This window comes from Bufo gargarizans, chromosome 5 (genome assembly GCF_014858855.1).
Source record: "Bufo gargarizans isolate SCDJY-AF-19 chromosome 5, ASM1485885v1, whole genome shotgun sequence".
NCBI lineage: Eukaryota > Metazoa > Chordata > Amphibia > Anura > Bufonidae > Bufo > Bufo gargarizans.
The window spans coordinates 230,692,155-230,711,659 of record NC_058084.1 but is presented as its reverse complement, the minus strand read 5'-3'; the positions used below and the strand labels follow the sequence as shown (position 1 = coordinate 230,711,659).

General features: G+C 44.4%; 1 protein-coding gene across 1 annotated transcript in view; it reads left to right on the top strand.

The window, feature by feature from the left end:
* CCT5 (chaperonin containing TCP1 subunit 5) overlaps positions 1-19,251 on the top strand; it is a 161,989-nt gene extending 142,738 nt beyond the window's left edge. The window contains exons 10-11 of the mRNA XM_044295129.1: positions 9,267-9,447; positions 18,991-19,251. Coding sequence (XP_044151064.1) covers positions 9,267-9,447; positions 18,991-19,118 — 309 coding nt within the window. The 3' untranslated portion in view covers positions 19,119-19,251. The remainder of the gene's footprint in view (positions 1-9,266; positions 9,448-18,990) is intronic.
* Positions 19,252-19,505: the final 254 nt, after the last annotated feature.

Here is a 19,505-nt window from a genome sequence, read left to right as displayed (position 1 = left end):
CTCAGTTATTCCCACTATGTCATAGTCCTCCTCACACATCACTAATTCCAGTTCACCAGTTTTATTAGTCAGGCTTCTGGCATTAGTATACATACATTTGAGAGGTTTGTGTATATTTTTACTCTACACCTTTCCTTCTGAACTGTTCTAGTCCCTCCTTCCATTCCTCCCCCTGTCTCTATCTGCACTATCTTCCCATTCTATAACATAATTACCCCCCCCCCCCCCCCCCCATTTTTTGTTGTTGTCATATTATGACCTCTAACTCTTTTGTAGTTATGTATGTGGAGCTGTATGAGGACTCATTTTGCAGGGAGATGTGTATATTTCATTGATATCATTCTGAGGTGTGTACGCCCCCCACCCGTAAGGGATTAATACTTTTATATTTTGATACAAACTGCAAAGAAAAAAAGGTCAGTCAACCCATCATAATGCGCAGCTGCACGTTGCTATGGCTGAAAAACACAACATAAAACAAAACTACAATGCAACAGCTCTCTGCGAACCAAATAAAGTGCAAAAATGCATTATAATTGCTAATGCTATGCTTATGAATTAGAGATGCTTGGCAAATACCTTTTTGTGCAAAATTATTTGGGCCTGTCTACTACACGTCAAGGCGATCTCTGTAAGACTGGAACCTAACACTAAATACCCATGATGTGTATTTGTTTAATAAATTTTTTTAAAAATCTCATTTTGGGGAAAGGGGGATGTTTTGAACTTTTTTTATTTTTATTATTTGTAAACTTTTTCTACACTTTTTTTTTTTTTTTTTTTATAGTTCTCATAGGGACTTGCATTGACGTATATGATGATTTTACTACTTTCCTATGGAGCCCTATTACAGGCAAGGGCTCCATAGGAAATGTTATGCAGAAGCATCTTGTCATTCACAAGGACAGGGGCTCCTGCACACGAGCTCCGGCTCCTCCTATCACCACACGGGAGAGCAGGACCGGAAGCACGTGCTGCTGGTTTTCAGCGCGCTCAGATGCCGTGCCGTGAACACCCGTGCCCCCACACACACGCACACCAAATAAAGATTTACATATACGCAGACACACACTCCCCTATGGCCCGCCGGACGTTCTCGGCCGAGGATGCATACGCCCAGCTCACCTCCGACTCCGAGAGTCCCAGTGAGGACGAGGAGGACCCCACATTCCTGTTGTTATCCGTGTCGTCCTCATCATCTAGCGATGATGACGAGCCCCCAAGGCGGCGGAGACGCCGCCAGGCGGAGCAAGGGGACCGCCATGTTAGGGACCCTGTGGCCCGCACTAGTACGAGCAGCTCTGGGGCTTGTACTGGTTTCCCGGCCCACCAGTTAAATCCACCGGAGCACCCTGCCGGTGAACTAGTCTGGTGTAGCCCAGAGCAATACGAGCCTGTGATTCCTGATTTTGTAGGCCAATCAGGAATCAATATTTCCACAGTGGCTACACTGAATATGACTCTTTCTGTCTTTTTTTTTTTTTTTTCAGTGACCCACTGGTAAATCTGATGATGGAGCAGACGAACCTGTACGCCCAACAGTTCATTGCTCAACACCCGGGCTCCTTTTCGGCCAGCCCCGGTGGCTGGACGCCGGTCAGTGCAGCCGAAATGAGGACATTTTGGAGCCTCGTGCTGCATATGGGCCTGGTCAAGAAACCCAGTGTCAGGCTGTACTGGAGTGGGGACATCCTATACCAGACCCCACTTTACAGTATGGCCATGACACGCTCATGGTTTGAGGCCATCCGGAAATGTTGCATTATTCTGATAATGCAGCATGGTTACCACCTTTACGTGGATAACTTTTATACCAGTATCCCCTTGTTCCAGTCCCTTCCCGCCAGATCCATGTCCGCTTGTGGGACCGTACAGAAAAATCAACGCAGCCTCCCTGGCCACCCCCTCTAGGTACCTATCCCCAGGGGTGAGACCCGTGCCCTTACCACTGGAAACCTGTTGCTGGTCAGGTATACGAACAAGAGGGATGTCCTTATGCTGTCCACAATTCATGGTAACTGCTTCACCCCTGTCCCTGTGCGAGGTACCGCGGCAACAGTCCTCAAACCCGATTGTATCGTCGACTACAATTGGTATATGGGAGGAGTTGATCTCTCGGATCAAGTCCTCAAGCCATATAACGCTATGCGCAAAACCCGGGCATGGTACAAAAAAGTTGCGGTCTACTTGGTACAGGTTGCCATGTACAACTCTTTTGTGCTGTGCTGGCAGCACAGGGACATTCCCCCAGTTCTATGAGGCAGTCCTCAAGGCCCTGATCTTTTCGGACCAGGAAAGAGCAGGCCGGAGTACCTCGGGAACTGTAGGCGCCCGGATCGTCCCTGGCCAACACTTTCCAGGTGTGGTCCCCCATACTGGAAAGAAGGGACGAACCCCAAAAAAGTGCAGCGTGTGTCGCAGGAGGGGGATACGGAAGGACACCACTACTCAGTGCGACACATGCCCCGATCATCTGGGCCTCTGCATTGACTGTTGCTTCAGGGAGTATCACACTTCCATGGAGTACTAAATTTATATCCCAATTTAGCACTGACATTGGATAAAAAAAAAAATGGTTCTCAGACTTGACACCCAAAAAAACTAAAATAGTTTATTAAAAGTAGACTTATTAGGTATCGCCACGTCTGTAAGAATCTCCTCTATAAAAATACACCATGACCCAACCCCCCCAGATTAACACGGTCCAAAAATTAATAAATAGGTGCAAAATTTTTTTTCGTCACCTTACATAACAAAAAGTTTAATAGCAAGCGATAAGTCATATAGCCCCCAAAATAGTGCCAATAAAACCGTCCGCTCATCCCACATAAAATGAGCCTCCACATAACATAATCGGATAAAAAAAAAAATGACACTTAGACGCGTCCGTAAGAATTGCCTCTATAAAAATAATCCCATGACCTAACCCCCCAGATTAAGACAGTTAAAAAAAAAAAAATTTTAAACGGTGCCAAAACCGCTATTTTTGGCACTTTCCCATTTCAATCCGTTTTTTTCCGGTAACAAAACAAGGGTTAACAACCAAAGTTAAAATTTATTACCCTGATACTGCAGTTTACAGAAACGCCACATTTGTGGTCATAAACTGCTGTATCAGTAAAAGGGAGGCCGCAAAAGGAAAGGACTGACATGGTTTCTGGAAGGCCGATTTTGATGGCCTTTTTTGACACCATGTCCCTTTTGAAGCCCCCCTAGAGTAAAAACTCCCTAAAAGTGACCCCATCTAAGAAACTACACCCCTCAAGGTATTCACAACTGATTATACAAACTTTATTAACCCTTTAGGTGTTCCTCAACAGTTAATGGCAAATGGAGATGATATTTCAGAATTTAAATTTTTGGTCACCTTGCCTGAAAAAAATGTAATATAGAGCGACCAAAAATCATATTTACCCTAAAAATAGTCCCCCAAAAAATGCCACCTTATCCCGTAGTTTCCAAAATGGGGTCACTTTTAGGGAGTTTCTACTCCAGGAGTGCATCAGGGGGTTGAAACAGGACACGGTGTAAATAAACCGGTCCATAAAAATCAGCCTTCCAAAAATCAAACGGCACACCTTTCACTCTACGCCCCGCTGTGTGGCCGTACAGTAGTTTATGGCCACATATTGGGTGTTTCTGTGAACGGTAGAGTCAGGGCAATAAAGATAGTCTTGTTTGGCTGTTAACCCTTGCTTTATTAGTGGAAAAAATGGGTTAAAATGGAAAATTAGACAAAAAAATTAAATTCTCAAATTTCATCCCCATGCTTAACCCCTTAGGGACCCATGACGTACCGGTACGGCATGTTTCCTGAGTCCTTAAGGACCCATGACGTACCGGTACGTCATGAGTTTAAATTGAGATTTTGGCGCCCCAGGGGTTAATCCGCACAGGATGCCGGCTGAAATCATTCAGCCGGCATCCTGTCACAACGCCTGGGGGGGTCATATGACCCCCCCCCCCCCCCGTATCGGCGATCGCAGCAAACCGCAGGTCAATTCAGACCTGCGGTTTGTTGCTATTTCTGCTGTTTCTGATCGCCACGGTCCCTGACCGCGGCGATCAGAAACTTTAGTGTGGCTCAAATATATAGTGATCACCCCCCCCCCCCCCCCGCACCCCTGCATGATTTTAGCCTGGTGGGAGGTGCACGGGGGGGTGTTGCGGGCGGTGCGGCAGGCGGGATCGCGATCCGCCTCCCGCCGAATAATCGTTGGTATACCAGGGTGCCAGCACATTGCTGGCACCCTGGTATAAACGGCTGACATCTGTGAATGGATGTCAGCCGTTTAACCCTTTCCATACAGCGGTGCGTACGGACCGCTGTATGGAAAGTTAACAGTAAGATGCGGCTCCCTCCCTGTCCCATCGGGGGGCTGCTGTGCCTTTGCAGCCCCCCGATGGGAGAGGGAGAGAGCCCCCAGACAGCCCCCCGAAGCCCCAGTCCTTACCCTTCCCCGACTGCGAAGTTGTGGCAGATGGGGAAGGTTCCCATGGCAACAGGACGCCTGCTCAGGCGTCCTGCTGTCCATGGTGCTGAACAGATCTGTGCTGAAAGCATAGATCTGTTCAGTGTAAGTAAAATACTGTACAGAACCCTATATAGGTTCTGTACTGTATTATGCAGACACCAGACCCACTGGATCTTCAAGAACCAAGTGGGTCTGGGTCAAAAAAAAAGTAAGAAAAGGTGCAAAAAAAGTGAAAATCAAAAAACACATTTATCACTAATTAAAAATGAAAAAAATAAAATTCCCTACACATGTTTGGTATCGCCGCGTCCGTAACGACCTGATCTATAAAACGGTCATGTTACTTTCCCCGCACGGTGAACGCCATAAAAATAAAAAAATAAAAACTATGAGAAAATTTAAATTTTGCCCACCTTACTTCCCAAAAAAGGTAATAAAAGTGATCAAAAAAATGTACGCATGTACGCCAAAATAGTGCCAATCAAACCGTCATCTCATCCCGCAAAAAATTAGACCCTACCCAAGATTATCGCCCAAAAACTGAAAAAACTATGGCTCTTAGACTATGGAAACACTAAAACATAATTTTTTTTGTTTCAAAAATTAAATCATTGTGTAAAACTTACATAAATTAAAAAAGTATACATATTGGGTATCGCCGTGTCCGTATCGACCGGCTCTATAAAAATATCACATGAGTTAACCCCTCAGGTGACCACCGTAAAAAAATAAAAATAAAAACGGTTTAAAAAAAGCAATTTTTTGTCATCTTGCGTCACAAAAAGTGCAATAGCAAGCGATCAAAAAGTCATATGCACCCCAAAATAGTGCCAATAAAACAGCCATCTCATCCCGCAAAAAATGAGACCCTACATAAGATAATCGCCCAAAAACTGAAAAAACTATGGCTCTTAGACTATGGAGAAACTAAAACTTTTTTTGTTTTAACAATGAAATCATTGTGTAAAACTTACCTAATATGTATACTTTTTTTTATTTATGTATCGCCGCGTCCGTGACAACCTGCTCTATAAAATTACCACATGATCTAACCTTTCAGATGAATGTTGTAAATAACAAAAAAAAAACTGCCAAAAAAGCTATTTCTTGTTACCTTGCCGCACAAAAAGTGTAATATAGAGCAACCAAAAATCATATGTACCCTAAACTAGTACCAAGAAAACTGCCACCCTATCCCGTAGTTTCTAAAATGGGGTCACTTTTTTGGAGTTTCTACTCTAGGGGTGCATCAGGGGGGCTTCAAATGGGACATGGTGTAAAAAAAACAGTCCAGCAAAATCTGCCTTCCAAAAATCGTATGGCATTCCTTTCCTTCTGCGCCCTGCCGTGTGCCCGTTCAGCAGTTTACGACCACATATGGGGTGTTTCTGTAAACTACAGAATTAGGGCCATAAATAATGAGTTTTGTTTGGCTGTTAACCCTTGCTTTGTTACTTGAAAAAATATATTAAAATGGAAAATCTGCCAAAAAAGTGAAATTTTGAAATTGTATCTCTATTTTCCATTATATCTTGTGCAACACCTAAAGGGTTAACAAAGTTTTTAAAATCAGTTTTGAATACCTTGAGGGGTGTAGTTTCTTAGATGAGGTCACTTTTAGGGAGTTTCTACTCTAGGGGTGCATCAGGGGGCTTCAAATGGGACATGGTGTCAAAAAACCAGTCCAGCAAAATCTGCCTTCCAAAAACCATACGGCGCACCTTTCACTCTATGCCCCGCTGTGTGGCCGTACAGTAGTTTACGGCCACATATGGGGTGTTTCTGTAAACGGCAGAGTCAGGGCAATAAAGATACAGTCTTGTTTGGCTGTTAACCCTTGCTTTGTTAGTGGAAAAAATGGGTTAAAATGGAAAATTAGGCAAAAAAATGAAATTCTCAAATTTCATCCCCATTTGCCAATAATTCTTGTGCAACACCTAAAGGGTTAACAAAGTTTGTAAAATCGGTTTTGAATACCTTGAGGGGTGTAGTTTATAGAATGGGGTCATTTTTCTAATTTTTCGTAAATTAGGTATTTTTTTTATGCAAAAAAAATAATTTTTTTTTTACTTCATTTTACCAGTGTCATGAAGTACAATATGTGACGAAAAAACAATCTCAGAATGGCCTGGATAAGTCAAAGTGTTTTAAAGTTATGAGCACTTAAAGGGACACTGGTCAGATTTGCAAAAAATGGCCAAGTCCTTAAGGTGAAATAGGGCTGAGTCCTTAAGGGGTTAATACTTAAGGGGGGGGGGGGGCTGCACCACCAATGTCTAATACTGGGCTTGGGGGGGGGGGGGGGGCGCACTGCGCCACCAATGAAGATTAATCTCTCATTTATTCATATACAGGAGGCGGGAGCTGGCTGCAGAATCACATAGCCGGCTCCCGACCTCCTATGAGTAGTAGCTGCGATCCACGGCACCTGAGGGGTTAACTACCGCAGATCTCAGGTATTGCTCATAGAGGTCGGGAGCCGGCTATGTGATTCTGCAGCCAGCTCCCGCCTCCTGTTCAATTTGAAATTAGAATGAATGGAAGATTTCTCTTCATTGGTGGCGCGGTGGCCAAAGCCCCTCCCCTTCTCTTGTCCCCTGTCCTCTCATTGGCGGCAGCAGCACAGGGGGGGGAGACACTGCTTCCTTCTCCCCTGTGCTGCGAAGGGGAACACGGAGAGCGCTGACAGCAGCGAGATCTGTGTTCCCCATACGCTATCGGAATATCGGCAAAATAGATGCCGATAGCGGTCAAAATCCTGAATATCGGCCGATAATATTGGTAAAACTGATAATCTGTCGATCCCTACCCACAAGTTAGATATGATTACTGTATACGACAGTGAGCGGGGCCCGGTGTAGTAGAATACAGTGACTGCACCGGGCCCCGCTGCCATTACAGAAACAGACGCCAGCCCCTCCTCCCTCTTGGCCTATTCACCGGACGGTCATAGCATTCGCCCGTTAAGACGCACTGCTAATTTTCCCCCACTTTTGCGATAAATACGGTACATCTCTACTGTAAGAATAAAGCGCAGTGCGTCACGTTTCTGCAAAACGAACACGTTAAGTGACCATGAAGAAGCATGCTTTTCATATGCTTCACTATATGGCACGCAGCGCCCAGTTAAGGAGCGGCAATACTTATACTTTCCATTGTGTTGTGTTCCGCTGTTACAGGGAACGCAACGCCCTGGTTAACCTAGCCTCTTACTGATAACTGATTAAGTAAATATATTTTTTGCACGACTAGATAGGGAATGTATAGTCAATAGTTCAAGACTGAAGCTGTAAACCATTTGAAAAACTGCTGTCATTCAGCTAAGGCTATAAAAACTTGTAAACATGATTGTTAGCTTAAACTTTAAACATGACTATGGGATTCTACTGGGGAAATCATGTTTTACAATAAATGCCCCTTCCTGGATCCTCCCACTGCCCTGTCTTCAGTAGAAGATCAGCACACAAAGGAGAAGGCAGCGGCTTCCTGGCCAGTAGTTCTGTGGTAATGACATTTGCATATTAAATACAAAGGAGTTGGAGTCGGAAGTACCAAAAACTGAAGAGTCGGACCATTTATCTACCGACTCCACAGCTCTGCATTTGCCAATAACTCTTGTGCAACACCTAAAGGGTTAACAACTTATGTACAATCAGTTTTGAATACCTTGAGGGGTGTAGTTTCTAGAATGGGGTAATTTTTGGGTGGTTTCTTTTATGTAAGCCTCGCAAAGTGACTTCAGACCTGAACTGGTCCCTAAAAATTAAGTTTTTGTACATTTTTGAAAAATTTCAAGATTTGCTTCTAAACTTCTAAGCCTTGTAACATCCCCAAAAAATAAAATATAATTCCCAAAATAATTCAAACATGAAGGAGACATATGGGGAATGTAAAGTCATCACAATTTTGGGGGGTATTACTACTTATTACAGAAGTAGAGAAACAAACTTTGAAATTTGCTAATTTTTGTTGTCCAAAAAATATTTTTTTTTTACTTCATTTTACCGGGGTCATGAAGTACAATATGTGACGAAAAAACAATCTCAGAATGGCCTGGATAAGTTAAAGGGTTTTAAAATTATCAGCACTTAAAGTGACACTGATCAGATTTGCAAAAAATGGCCTGGTCCTTAAGGTGAAATAAGGCTGTGTCCCTAAGGGGTTAAAGACCCGACATGTGATGTAATAGTCATGAAGGGGTTAACAGGTGAACCACAGCTATGTGTCTATGCAAACAGTTTGATAGGGAGGTCACTGGTGACAGATTTCCTTTAAATACATGATCGAACTTATCAGAATGGCTTATTGCTGCATTAAGTTTAAAGGGGGCGTTCACACAGCAGTTTTGTTGGAGAAATTTTTCTGCAGCTAAATCCGTTCTATTCACGTGCATGTGCTTGCTGCCAAAAAAATGAATAGAACTGACATTTTCTGCAATAAAATCTGTTGCATGTAAAGGCACCTTCGGGGTACTTCCGCAGAGCCATGCAAGCCAGGGCGGTATTCTTATTGTTTCTCTGTTCATTGTTAATGGCTGCACAGGTTTTTTCCACGTCCCCATGAACAATGAACTGTGAATAAATAGTTCTGTTGTAATGAGCTAATAGAATCCTGCTGCAGCCTGCATATGACCACAAGGTTCACAGCCATATCACTGCCACACTGTGTGGCCATACCCTACCGCTTCTGCCAGTTAGGTATTAGTTTTATGTTATACATCTGTATCTAGTGAGCCTTTTACGAAGATGCCACTCATTGAATTCTTATGTTCCACTTCCATTTGGTGTTTAGTGTCCATCCTTGGAGCAGTATGCAATGCGAGCTTTTGCTGATGCTTTGGAAACCATCCCAATGTCACTTGCTGAGAATAGTGGTATGAACCCCATTCAAACTATGACTGAAATACGAGCAAAACAGCTGAAAGACAGCAACCCTGCACTTGGCATTGACTGTCTGCACAAGGGCACTAATGGTGAGCTTTAAGTTATCATACTTCCCAGTTTTGATGTAGTTTATGCTATTTAAAAATGAAATGTTGGTGTTGGAAACTAGTTGAAAAGGATAAATCAAAGGCTTTTACACATGTGCTGGTTGCTGCACATTTCAATCCCTAATCTACACAAAGAATCATTAAAGAGACTGTGAATGAGATTCTACAAAACCCCATTAACTCACTGCAGAAACAAAAATCTGTACTTCTAGCATTGTGATTGTAGTGAAAGTCCTCTTTAAGCCTGTGTAATGGTGTAAGCCTGTATAGCAAACCAAAATATACGGTAAGTTTTATATGCCAGTATGTTGACTGCAAGACTGCATGTTGCTTTGTGCGAGTGTTGCCTAAGCACTTTCTCTCCCACACAGATTATTTTTTTTTTGTGACTGGGTCTTTAAATTGTTTCTAAATATACAGAAGTCGACACATTTTACCACCGAGATTTCTTATGCTCTCTCAAACGCACAAAAAGCAATCCATTTAATATTTCCAGAAAAGTCGCACCAAAACTGCAACTATTTACGTGCAACTGTTCAATTTAAACGCCATAGAAAACAATATAATGATGACTTGCATCACATATCCAAGATTAGTCCATAAAGTGCATAATGTCCATAAGTGTTTTTTGAGTCCCAAGTGGTGAAGTTTAGAGACGCTGCATCTGGAGGGCATGCAGCAGCGATCATGGAGCAATGTTAACCCCTTACTGATGACCCATACGGGTTTTTACGGTCGTCACTAAGGCGTCTTAGGCTGGGTCACCTCTTTTTTTACGGCGGCTCAGTCTAAGCGCTGCACGGGTCCCCCGTGCAGCATGGAGCAAGGAGCGCGTTTTCACCTGAGAGCCACGGTTCTGCTCTAACAGCCCATACCGGTCAGGAGTGCCGATCAAGGCTGTCTAACACTTTACATGCCGTGGACAATGGCACCCGCCAGATGTAAAGTTCTGATAGATGGAGTGGACTCCCTCTGTCTCCCATTAGCACCCTGCAAATGTGATTCCGGGGTACCACTGTGTGTGAAGGTTGCCTGGGGTCTGATGTAGGCCCCAGACCAACCTTCAGTAATTTCCAGTAGGCTGTGCCTCTGTGGCGCAGCCTACCGGTCAATGTTAGAATAGCATTGCCATTAAAATGCAATGCACTATAGGAATAGTGCATTGCATTTTAAAAGCAATCAAAAAGCTGTCTGTTATAGTCCCCTTGTGGGATATTAAGTGGTTAAAAAAAAAAAATTATTCAATAATATTCCATATTATTTCGTCGCACCTAGGTTTTTGAGGAGGAAAATAATAAGAAAAAAAAATCTGAACCAAAAGGTGTGCTATTGGTGGGTTTTGAACTAATGGTGGTCTGTTGATGACACTATTATGGGGCATCTGGGGATGACGCACTGTTGTGGGGGCATCTGGGGATGGCGGTGACGCTGTTGTGGGGGCATCTGGGGGTGGCACGACACTGTTGTGGGGGGCATCTGGGGGTGGCGCAGCGCTGTTGTGGGGGGCATCTGGGGGTGGCGCAGCGCTGTTGTGGGGGGCATCTGGGGGTGGCGCGGCGCTGTTGTGGGGGGCATCTGGGGGGCGGCGCGGCGCTGTTGTGGGGGGCATCTGGGGGTGGCGCGACGCTGTTGTGGGGGGCGGCGCGACGCTGTTGTGGGGGGCATCTGGGGGTGGCGTGACGCTGTTGTGGGGGGCATCTGGGGGTGGCGCGGCGCTGTTGTGGGGGGCATCTGGGGGTGGCGCGGCGCTGTTGTGGGGGGCATCTGGGGGTGGCGCGTCGCTGTTGTGGGGGGCATCTGGGGGTGGCGTGGCGCTGTTGTGGGGGGCATCTGGGGGAGGGCGCGGCGCTGTTGTGGGGGGCATCTGGGGGAGGGCGCGGCGCTGTTGTGGGGGGCATCTGGGGGAGGGCGCGGCGCTGTTGTGGGGGGCATCTGGGGGAGGGCGCGGCGCTGTTGTGGGGGGCATCTGGGGGAGGGCGCGGCGCTGTTGTGGGGGGCATCTGGGGGAGGGCGCGGCGCTGTTGTGGGGGGCATCTGGGGGAGGGCGCGGCGCTGTTGTGGGGGGCATCTGGGGGAGGGCGCGGCGCTGTTGTGGGGGGCATCAATTTGCGTCCAGTGAGTCTAGCGCTGTCAATCAAATGAATGTGGGGCGTTTTTATTACATAACGGGCAGCACTAACAGGCAGGAGGGTGTCATAGATGCGGTGCTCAGAAGCAATAGGCATGCCTCAGAGTGCTCTGTTTGCTTATTAGCATATTTCTAAAAGTTTATTTTTCAGTGTGATCGGACCTGAAATAAGGGAAATAAAGGTATGTTTGTGATCAGCGTTTGGGGCCATACCTCACTATATTATTTAGCATGGTATACTTGAAACAGGTGACAGAGCCTCTTTAACCACTTCAGCCCCGCTAGGTGAAACCCCCTTCATGACCAGGCCACTTTTTACACTTCGGCACTACACTCCTTTCACCGTTTATCGCTCGGTCATGCAACTTACCACCCAAATGAATTTTACCTCCTTTTCTTCTCACTAATGGAGCTTTCATTTGGTGGTATTTTATTGCTGCTGAAATTTTTACTTTTTTTGTTATTAATCAAAATGTAACGATTTTTTTGCAAAAAAAATGACATTTTTCACTTTCAGCTGTGAAATTTTGCAAAAAAACCGACATCCATATATAAATTTTTCGCTAAATTTATAGTTCTACATGTCTTTGATAAAAAAAAAATGTTTGGGCAAAAAAAAAATGGTTTGGGTAAAAGTTATAGCATTTACAAACTATGGTACAAAAATGTGAATTTCCGCTTTTTGAAACGGCTCTGATTTTCTGAGCACCTGTCATGTTTCCTGAGGTTCTACAATGCCCAGACAGTAGAAAACCCCCACAAATGACCCCATTTCGGAAAGTAGACACCCTAAGGTATTCGCTGATGGGCATAGTGAGTTCATAGAACTTTTTATTTTTTGTCACAAGTTAGCAGAAAATGATGATGATTTTATTTTTATTTTTTTTTCTTACAAAGTCTCATATTCCACTAACTTGCGACAAAAAATAAAAAATTCTAGGAACTCACCATGCCCCTCACAGAATACCTTGGGGTGTCTTCTTTCCAAAATAGGGTCACTTGTGGGGTAGTTATACTGCCCTGGCAATTTAGGGGCCCAAATGTGTGAGAAGAACCTTGCAATCAAAATCTGTAAAAAATGACCGGTGAAATCCGAAAGGTGCACTTTGGAATATGTGCCCCTTTGCCCACCTTGGCATCAAAAAAGTGTCACACATCTGGTATCGCCGTACTCAGGAGAAGTTGGGGAATGTGTTTTGGGGTGTCATTTTACATATACCCATGCTGGGTGAGAGAAATATCTTGGCAAAAGACAACTTTTCCCATTTTTTTATACAAAGTTGGCATTTGACCAAGATATTTCTCTCACCCAGTATGGGTATATGTAAAATGACACCCCAAAACACATTGCCCAACTTCTCCTGAGTACGGCGATACCAGATGTGTCACACTTTTTTGCTGCCAAGGTGGGCAAAGGGGCACATATTCCAAAGTGCACCTTTCGGATTTTGCAGGGCATTTTTTACACATTTTGATTGCAAAGTTCTTCTCACACATTTGGGCCCCTAAATTGCCAGGGCAGTATAACTACCCCACAAGTGACCCCATTTTGGAAAGAAGACACCCCAAGGTATTCCGTGAGGGGCATGGCGAGTTCCTAGAATTTTTTATTTTTTGTCGCAAGTTAGTGGAATATGAGACTTTGTAAGGAAAAAAGAAAAAAAAAAAGAAAAATCATCATTTTCCGCTAAATTGTTACAAAAAATAAAAAATTCTAGGAACTCGCCGTGCCCCCCACGGAATACCTTGGGGTGTCTTCTTTCCAAAATGGGGTCACTTGTGGCGTAGTTATACTGCCCTGGCAATTTAGGGGCCCAAATGTGTAAGAAGTACCTTGCAATCAAAATGTGTAAAAAAATGGCCTGCGAAATCCGAAAGGTGCCCCTTTGCCCACCTTGGCTGCAAAAAAGTGTCACACATCTGGTATCGCCGTACTCAGGAGAAGTTGGGCAATGTGTTTTGGGGTGTCATTTTACATATACCCATGCTGGGTGAGAGAAATATCTTGGCAAAAGACAACTTTTCCCATTTTTTTATACAAAGTTGGCATTTGACCAAGATATTTATCTCACCCAGCATGGGTATATGTAAAATGACACCCCAAAACACATTCCCCAACTTCTCCTGAGTACGGCGATACCAGATGTGTGACACTTTTTTGCAGCCTAGATGCGCAAAGGGGCCCAAATTCCTTTTAGGAGGGCATTTTTAGACATTTGGATCCCAGACTTCTTCTCACGCTTTCGGGCCCCTAAAAAGCCAGGGCAGTATAAATACCCCACATGTGACCCCACTTTGGAAAGAAGACACCCCAAGGTATTCAATGAGGGGCATGGCGAGTTCCTAGAATTTTTTTTTTTTTGCATAAGTTAGCGGATATTGATTTTTTTTTTTGTTTTTTTTCTCACAAAGTCTCACTTTCCGCTAACTTAGGACAAAAATTTCAATCTTTCATGGACTCAATATGCCCCTCACGGAATACCTTGGGGTGTCTTCTTTCCGAAATGGGGTCACATGTGGGGTATTTATACTGCCCTGGCTTTTTAGGGGCCCTAAAGCGTGAGAAGAAGTCTGGAATATAAATGTCTAAAAATGTTTACGCATTTGGATTCCGTGAGGGGTATGGTGCGTCCATGTGAGATTTTATTTTTTGACACAAGTTAGTGGAATATGAGACTTTGTAAGAAAAAACAAAAACAAACAAAAAATGTCCGTTAACTTGTGCCAAAAAAATGGCTGAATGGAGCCTTACCAGGGGGGGAGTGATCAATGACAGGGGGGTGATCACCCATATAGACTCCCTGATCACCCCCCTGTCATTGATCACCCCCCCCCCCCCTGTAAGGCTCCATTCAGACATCCGCATGATTTTTTACGGATCCATGGATACATGGATCGGATCCACAGAACGCATGCGGACGTCTGAATGGAGCCTGACAGGGGGGTGATCAGGGAGTGTATATGGGTGATCACCCGCCTGTCATTGATCACCCCCCTGTAAGGCTCCATTCAGACGTCCGCATGATTTTTACGGATCCATGGATACATGGATCGGATCCGTAAAAATCATGCGGACGTCTGAATGGAGCCTGACAGGGGGGTGATCAATGACAGGGGGTGATCAGGGAGTGTATATGGGTGATCACCCGCCTGTCATTGATCACCCCCCTGTCAGGCTCCATTCAGACGTCCGCATGATTTTTACGGATCCATGGATACATGGATCGGATCCGTAAAAATCATGCGGACGTCTGAATGGAGCCTGACAGGGGGGTGATCAATGACAGGGGGGTGATCAATGACAGGGGGGTGATCAATGACAGGGGGGTGATCAATGACAGGGGGGTGATCAATGACAGGGGGGTGATCAATGACAGGGGGGTGATCAATGACAGGGGGGTGATCAATGACAGGGGGGTGATCAATGACAGGGGGTGATCAGGGAGTGTATATGGGTGATCACCCGCCTGTCATTGATCACCCCCCTGTAAGGCTCCATTCAGACGTCCGCATGATTTTTACGGATCCATGGATACATGGATCGGATCCGTAAAAATCATGCGGACGTCTGAATGGAGCCTGATAGGGGGGTGATCAATGACAGGGGGTGATCAGGGAGTGTATATGGGTGATCACCCGCCTGTCATTGATCACCCCCCTGTAAGGCTCCATTCAGACGTCCGCATGATTTTTACGGATCCATGGATCGGATCCGTAAAAATCATGCGGACGTCTGAACGGAGCCTGACAGGGGGGTGATCAATGACAGGGCGGTGATCAATGACAGGGGGGTGATCAGGGAGTTTATATGGGGTGATCAGGGGTTTATAAGGGGTTAATAAGTGACGGGGGGGTGTAGTGTAGTGTAGTGTGGTGTTTGGTGGGACTGTACTGACCTACCTGAGTCCTCTGGTGGTCGATCCTAACAAAAGGGACCACCAGAGGACCAGGTAGGAGGTATATTAGATGCTGTTATGAAAACAGCGTCTAATATACCTGTTAGGGGTTAAAAAATTCGGATCTCCAGCCTGCCAGCGAGCGATCGCCGCTGGCAGGCTGGAGATCCACTCGCTTACCTTCCGTTCCTGTGAGCGCGCGCGCCTGTGCGCGCGCGTTCACAGGAAATCTCGGCTCTCGCGGGAGGACGCGTATATGCGTCCACCCAGAAGAGCAGGACCGCCGGCAGGACGCAATCCTGCGTACGGCGGTCCTGAGGAGGTTAATGTCATGTTGCTTTTAAGAAATCATCTAAACCCTTTTTAAAACCGTCCACTGTTCCTGCTGTGACCACATCCACGATCGTGCCGTTTTTTTGCCTTTTGCCTTCCGCAATTTGCGTAATGGAACAGGAGGCCCATTATAGAGATGCCTATTCTTGTCCGCAAAACAGACAAGAATTGGACATGTCTCATAATTTTTGCGGGGTCACTGAACGGCGCAATGGGTGCAGAAACGGAAATGAATGGTTCCGTATACAGAACGCAAAATACTGTTGTGTGCATGAGCCCTAACTGACACTCCCAGTGTTACATCAGAAGCACAAAGATTATTACTACCAAGATGCATAACTTTACATTTTATTCACATTGACCCTAATTTGCTAAGTTGATGCCCTATCACTCAGAGCGTTCAAGTCAGCTTGTATTTTATGGACATCTTCTATAGACTGCACAGTACTACACAGCTTAGTGTCATCTGCAAAAATAGATATGGTGCTATTAATCCCATCCTCAATATAATTTAATAAATAAAATAATAAAGGACCCAGCACTTAGGGGTGGGCGATATGGCCTAAAATCTATATTGCGATATAATTTTAAGCATGTGCGCGATATATATATATATATATATATATATATATATATATATATATATATATATATATATATATATATATATTCAATAAATTGTTTTCTATATCTTGGGGGGGGGGGGGGGGGTTTAAACTTTCTACTTTTTATTTAATAACCATTTGCCCCCTTAAGGTCTAGAACCCTTGTCATATTCACCCTAATAGAGCTCTATTAGGGTGAATAGGACTTTACACACTCCCTGCTGCCCTGTGCTTTGTGCACACAGCAGCCAGACTCTGATCAGCCCCCCAGCCTCATGTGTCCCCCAGTCTCTCCCTCTTATCAGCCCCCTTTGGTAACTCTAACTTCCCACCCCTCCTCAGTATTGATCATTGGTGGCAGGGACCCCCCCACATCATTGGTGGCAGCAGCAGTTCCGATCGGTTACCAAGACGCTACTGGCTGCGATGGTCTGTCAGTGAGCAGCAATATACTCACGTGCACGGTGGCCGCCGGGCGCTCCTTCTGTCTGTGCGACGCATTGCTAATGCTTATAGCTCACATGAGCCTTGGCCGCCGGGCGCTCCTTCTGTCTGTGCGCCGCATTGCTAATGCTTATAGCATTAGCAATGCGCCGCACAGACCTATGAGGAGGAGTGCCTGGCGGCCATGGCGCACGTGATCTTATAAGCATTAGCAATGCGCCGCACAGACTGGAGGAGCGCCCGGCGGCCACCTCGCACGCGAGTATAATGCTGCTCACTGACATACCATGGCAGCCAGGACTTCAGTAGCGTCCTGGCTGCCATGGTAACCGATCAGAGCCCCGGCATTACACTGCTGGGACTCCAATCGGAACTGCCGCTCCGTGGTCATATCGCCTATACCGCCCACCCCTACCAGCACTGAACCTTGGGGTATACCACTTACAACCCTGGACCATTCTGAATAGGAATCATTGACCACAACTCTCTGGACACGGTCCTTCAGCCAGTTTTCAAACAAATTACAAACTATACTTTCCAAGCCTATAGACCTTACTGTATCTTTACTTTAGACAGTATCAAAAGCCATTGCGTCTTTTCTGGAAATATCAAATGTTTATATTGGTTATCCAAATACTTATCATCTATCCACAAGATAGTGGATATGTGTCATCGTTGGGGGGGTCTGACCGTTGTGACCCACCAGCAATTATGACAATGCAGGTCCTGAAGAGCCCCATGAGAATGGAGCTGTGGTACCCATGCATGACCATTACGCATTTCACTTCTATAGGACTGCAGAGTACAGTGTTAGCCATGAGATGCTTATACCGTATCCTGTGGATGATTAGTATTAGATCACCTTGACGTTTGGCAGACAGGCCCAAATAATTTTGTACAAAATGTATTTTCCAAGAATCTCAAATTTACTAAAGTGTAGCATTAGCACCAGATCATTTTCTATAACAATGGAATTATTGTACTTTTGTGTTTGAGTGCTGTTGCATTGTGGGGTTTTTCTTTGCGTTTTCTAGCCATCTGCACTTTGTGTGATGTGCTGATTAACACCCCCTTTTTTTTTTTTTTTTTGTTTTTTTTTTTTTTTTTTTTTGTTTGTTTGGCACTTGATTAGTATTAGTGGTATAAACCTTTACATTTTTTACTATATAACAGACATCCCTGATAATTTCTTGGTCCAGTATAGGGACCATAAGTGGGAACTATATATGGATTAATAAAATTTTTGAAATATTTCAGAGGCTCGGATCACATGATGTAGGGATTTGCCATTTCCTCGGCTATCCCTTTTGTAATTTGATTTCTATACAAATGCTATGCTTTCACTATTATGTTCACACTTTAGCATCAATTAAAACATGAGACAGCCATACTAAGAATTTTTCCAGAAGTTGGTAATCGTTTACAGGGTGCTGAGATGTGCCATTAACTGTACCACAGATGGGTTTTATCTGCATCTGGGGTTCCTGAAATGTAATTTGAGCCTATAACTTGACTATAGTTGTAAATTGCAACTGCAAATACTTGAGGTACAGTCACATGTAGTGTGTGTGCAGCAGAGGTTCACAGCAGACTTGGCTCCTAGTGCTGTAAAAAAAAAAAAAAAAAAAAAAGTGCAATGGGTTTTTCACTTCTTTAATCCTTTGCATTGCAAAGCGTGAAAGCCCCAATTAAGTTCAATGTAAATTGACATGTGGATTAAAAACCTACAATTTAAGTCTGTTTACGCTGCAGTATTTTTATCCACTTTGCTGGTTCTAGGTGGGCTGACTCATGCTCTGTTTGAGAAACATGGACCTTGTGTGTGCTCCTCTGACCCAAACTGACTGCATCATAGTTTATTTATGGTACAATAGAGCCCCGATCAGACGGGAGCTGACCATATCATAATTTACTAGAATGCAGTCTGGGAAATGTGGCCGACACATGGCCCATGTCTACTGGATCAAGTTTGGTTGTGTGAATCGGCCCTAAATGCACAGAATTTCTACATATCCATTGCAGAGAACCCACAGCCTTTAGGCCATGTGTGGCCATTTCCTTCTAGTTCTGATAAGACTTGAATTTAAAATTTTTATATTTTTCTTTTTTTTTTTGTCAGACATGAAACAGCAGCATGTCATAGAAACTCTGATTGGCAAAAAACAGCAGCTGTCCTTGGCAACACAAGTTGTTAAAATGATTTTGAAGATTGATGACATACGCAGACCTGGTGAAACAGAGGAGTAAAAGTGCTTCTGAATTAAACGACTATAAGCAAATTCCACTTGGCAGTTTCCAAAAGTTATTTATTGTGTAACGCTTTTTCACATACGGTGTGTCTACTTCTATATAGAAAAATAAATTTGTCATCCTTGCTATGGTTTTGTTGTTTACTTGCTGCAACTACTATAATTGATGTATTTGATATTTGTGTTTCAATCTGTAGGTAATACATGTATAATACGATTTTTTTGCCGACTATAATAACTAGTAAATGAAATTTGCCATTGATCAGTTAAGTGTGTACCATTGTAATAACTTTTATATAAAGATGGAGCTGGAGGTGCAAAAGTGACCTATCTTATCAATCCTCTTATCTATCTTATCTGCTCCAGTCCCTGCTCTTCTTGTTCT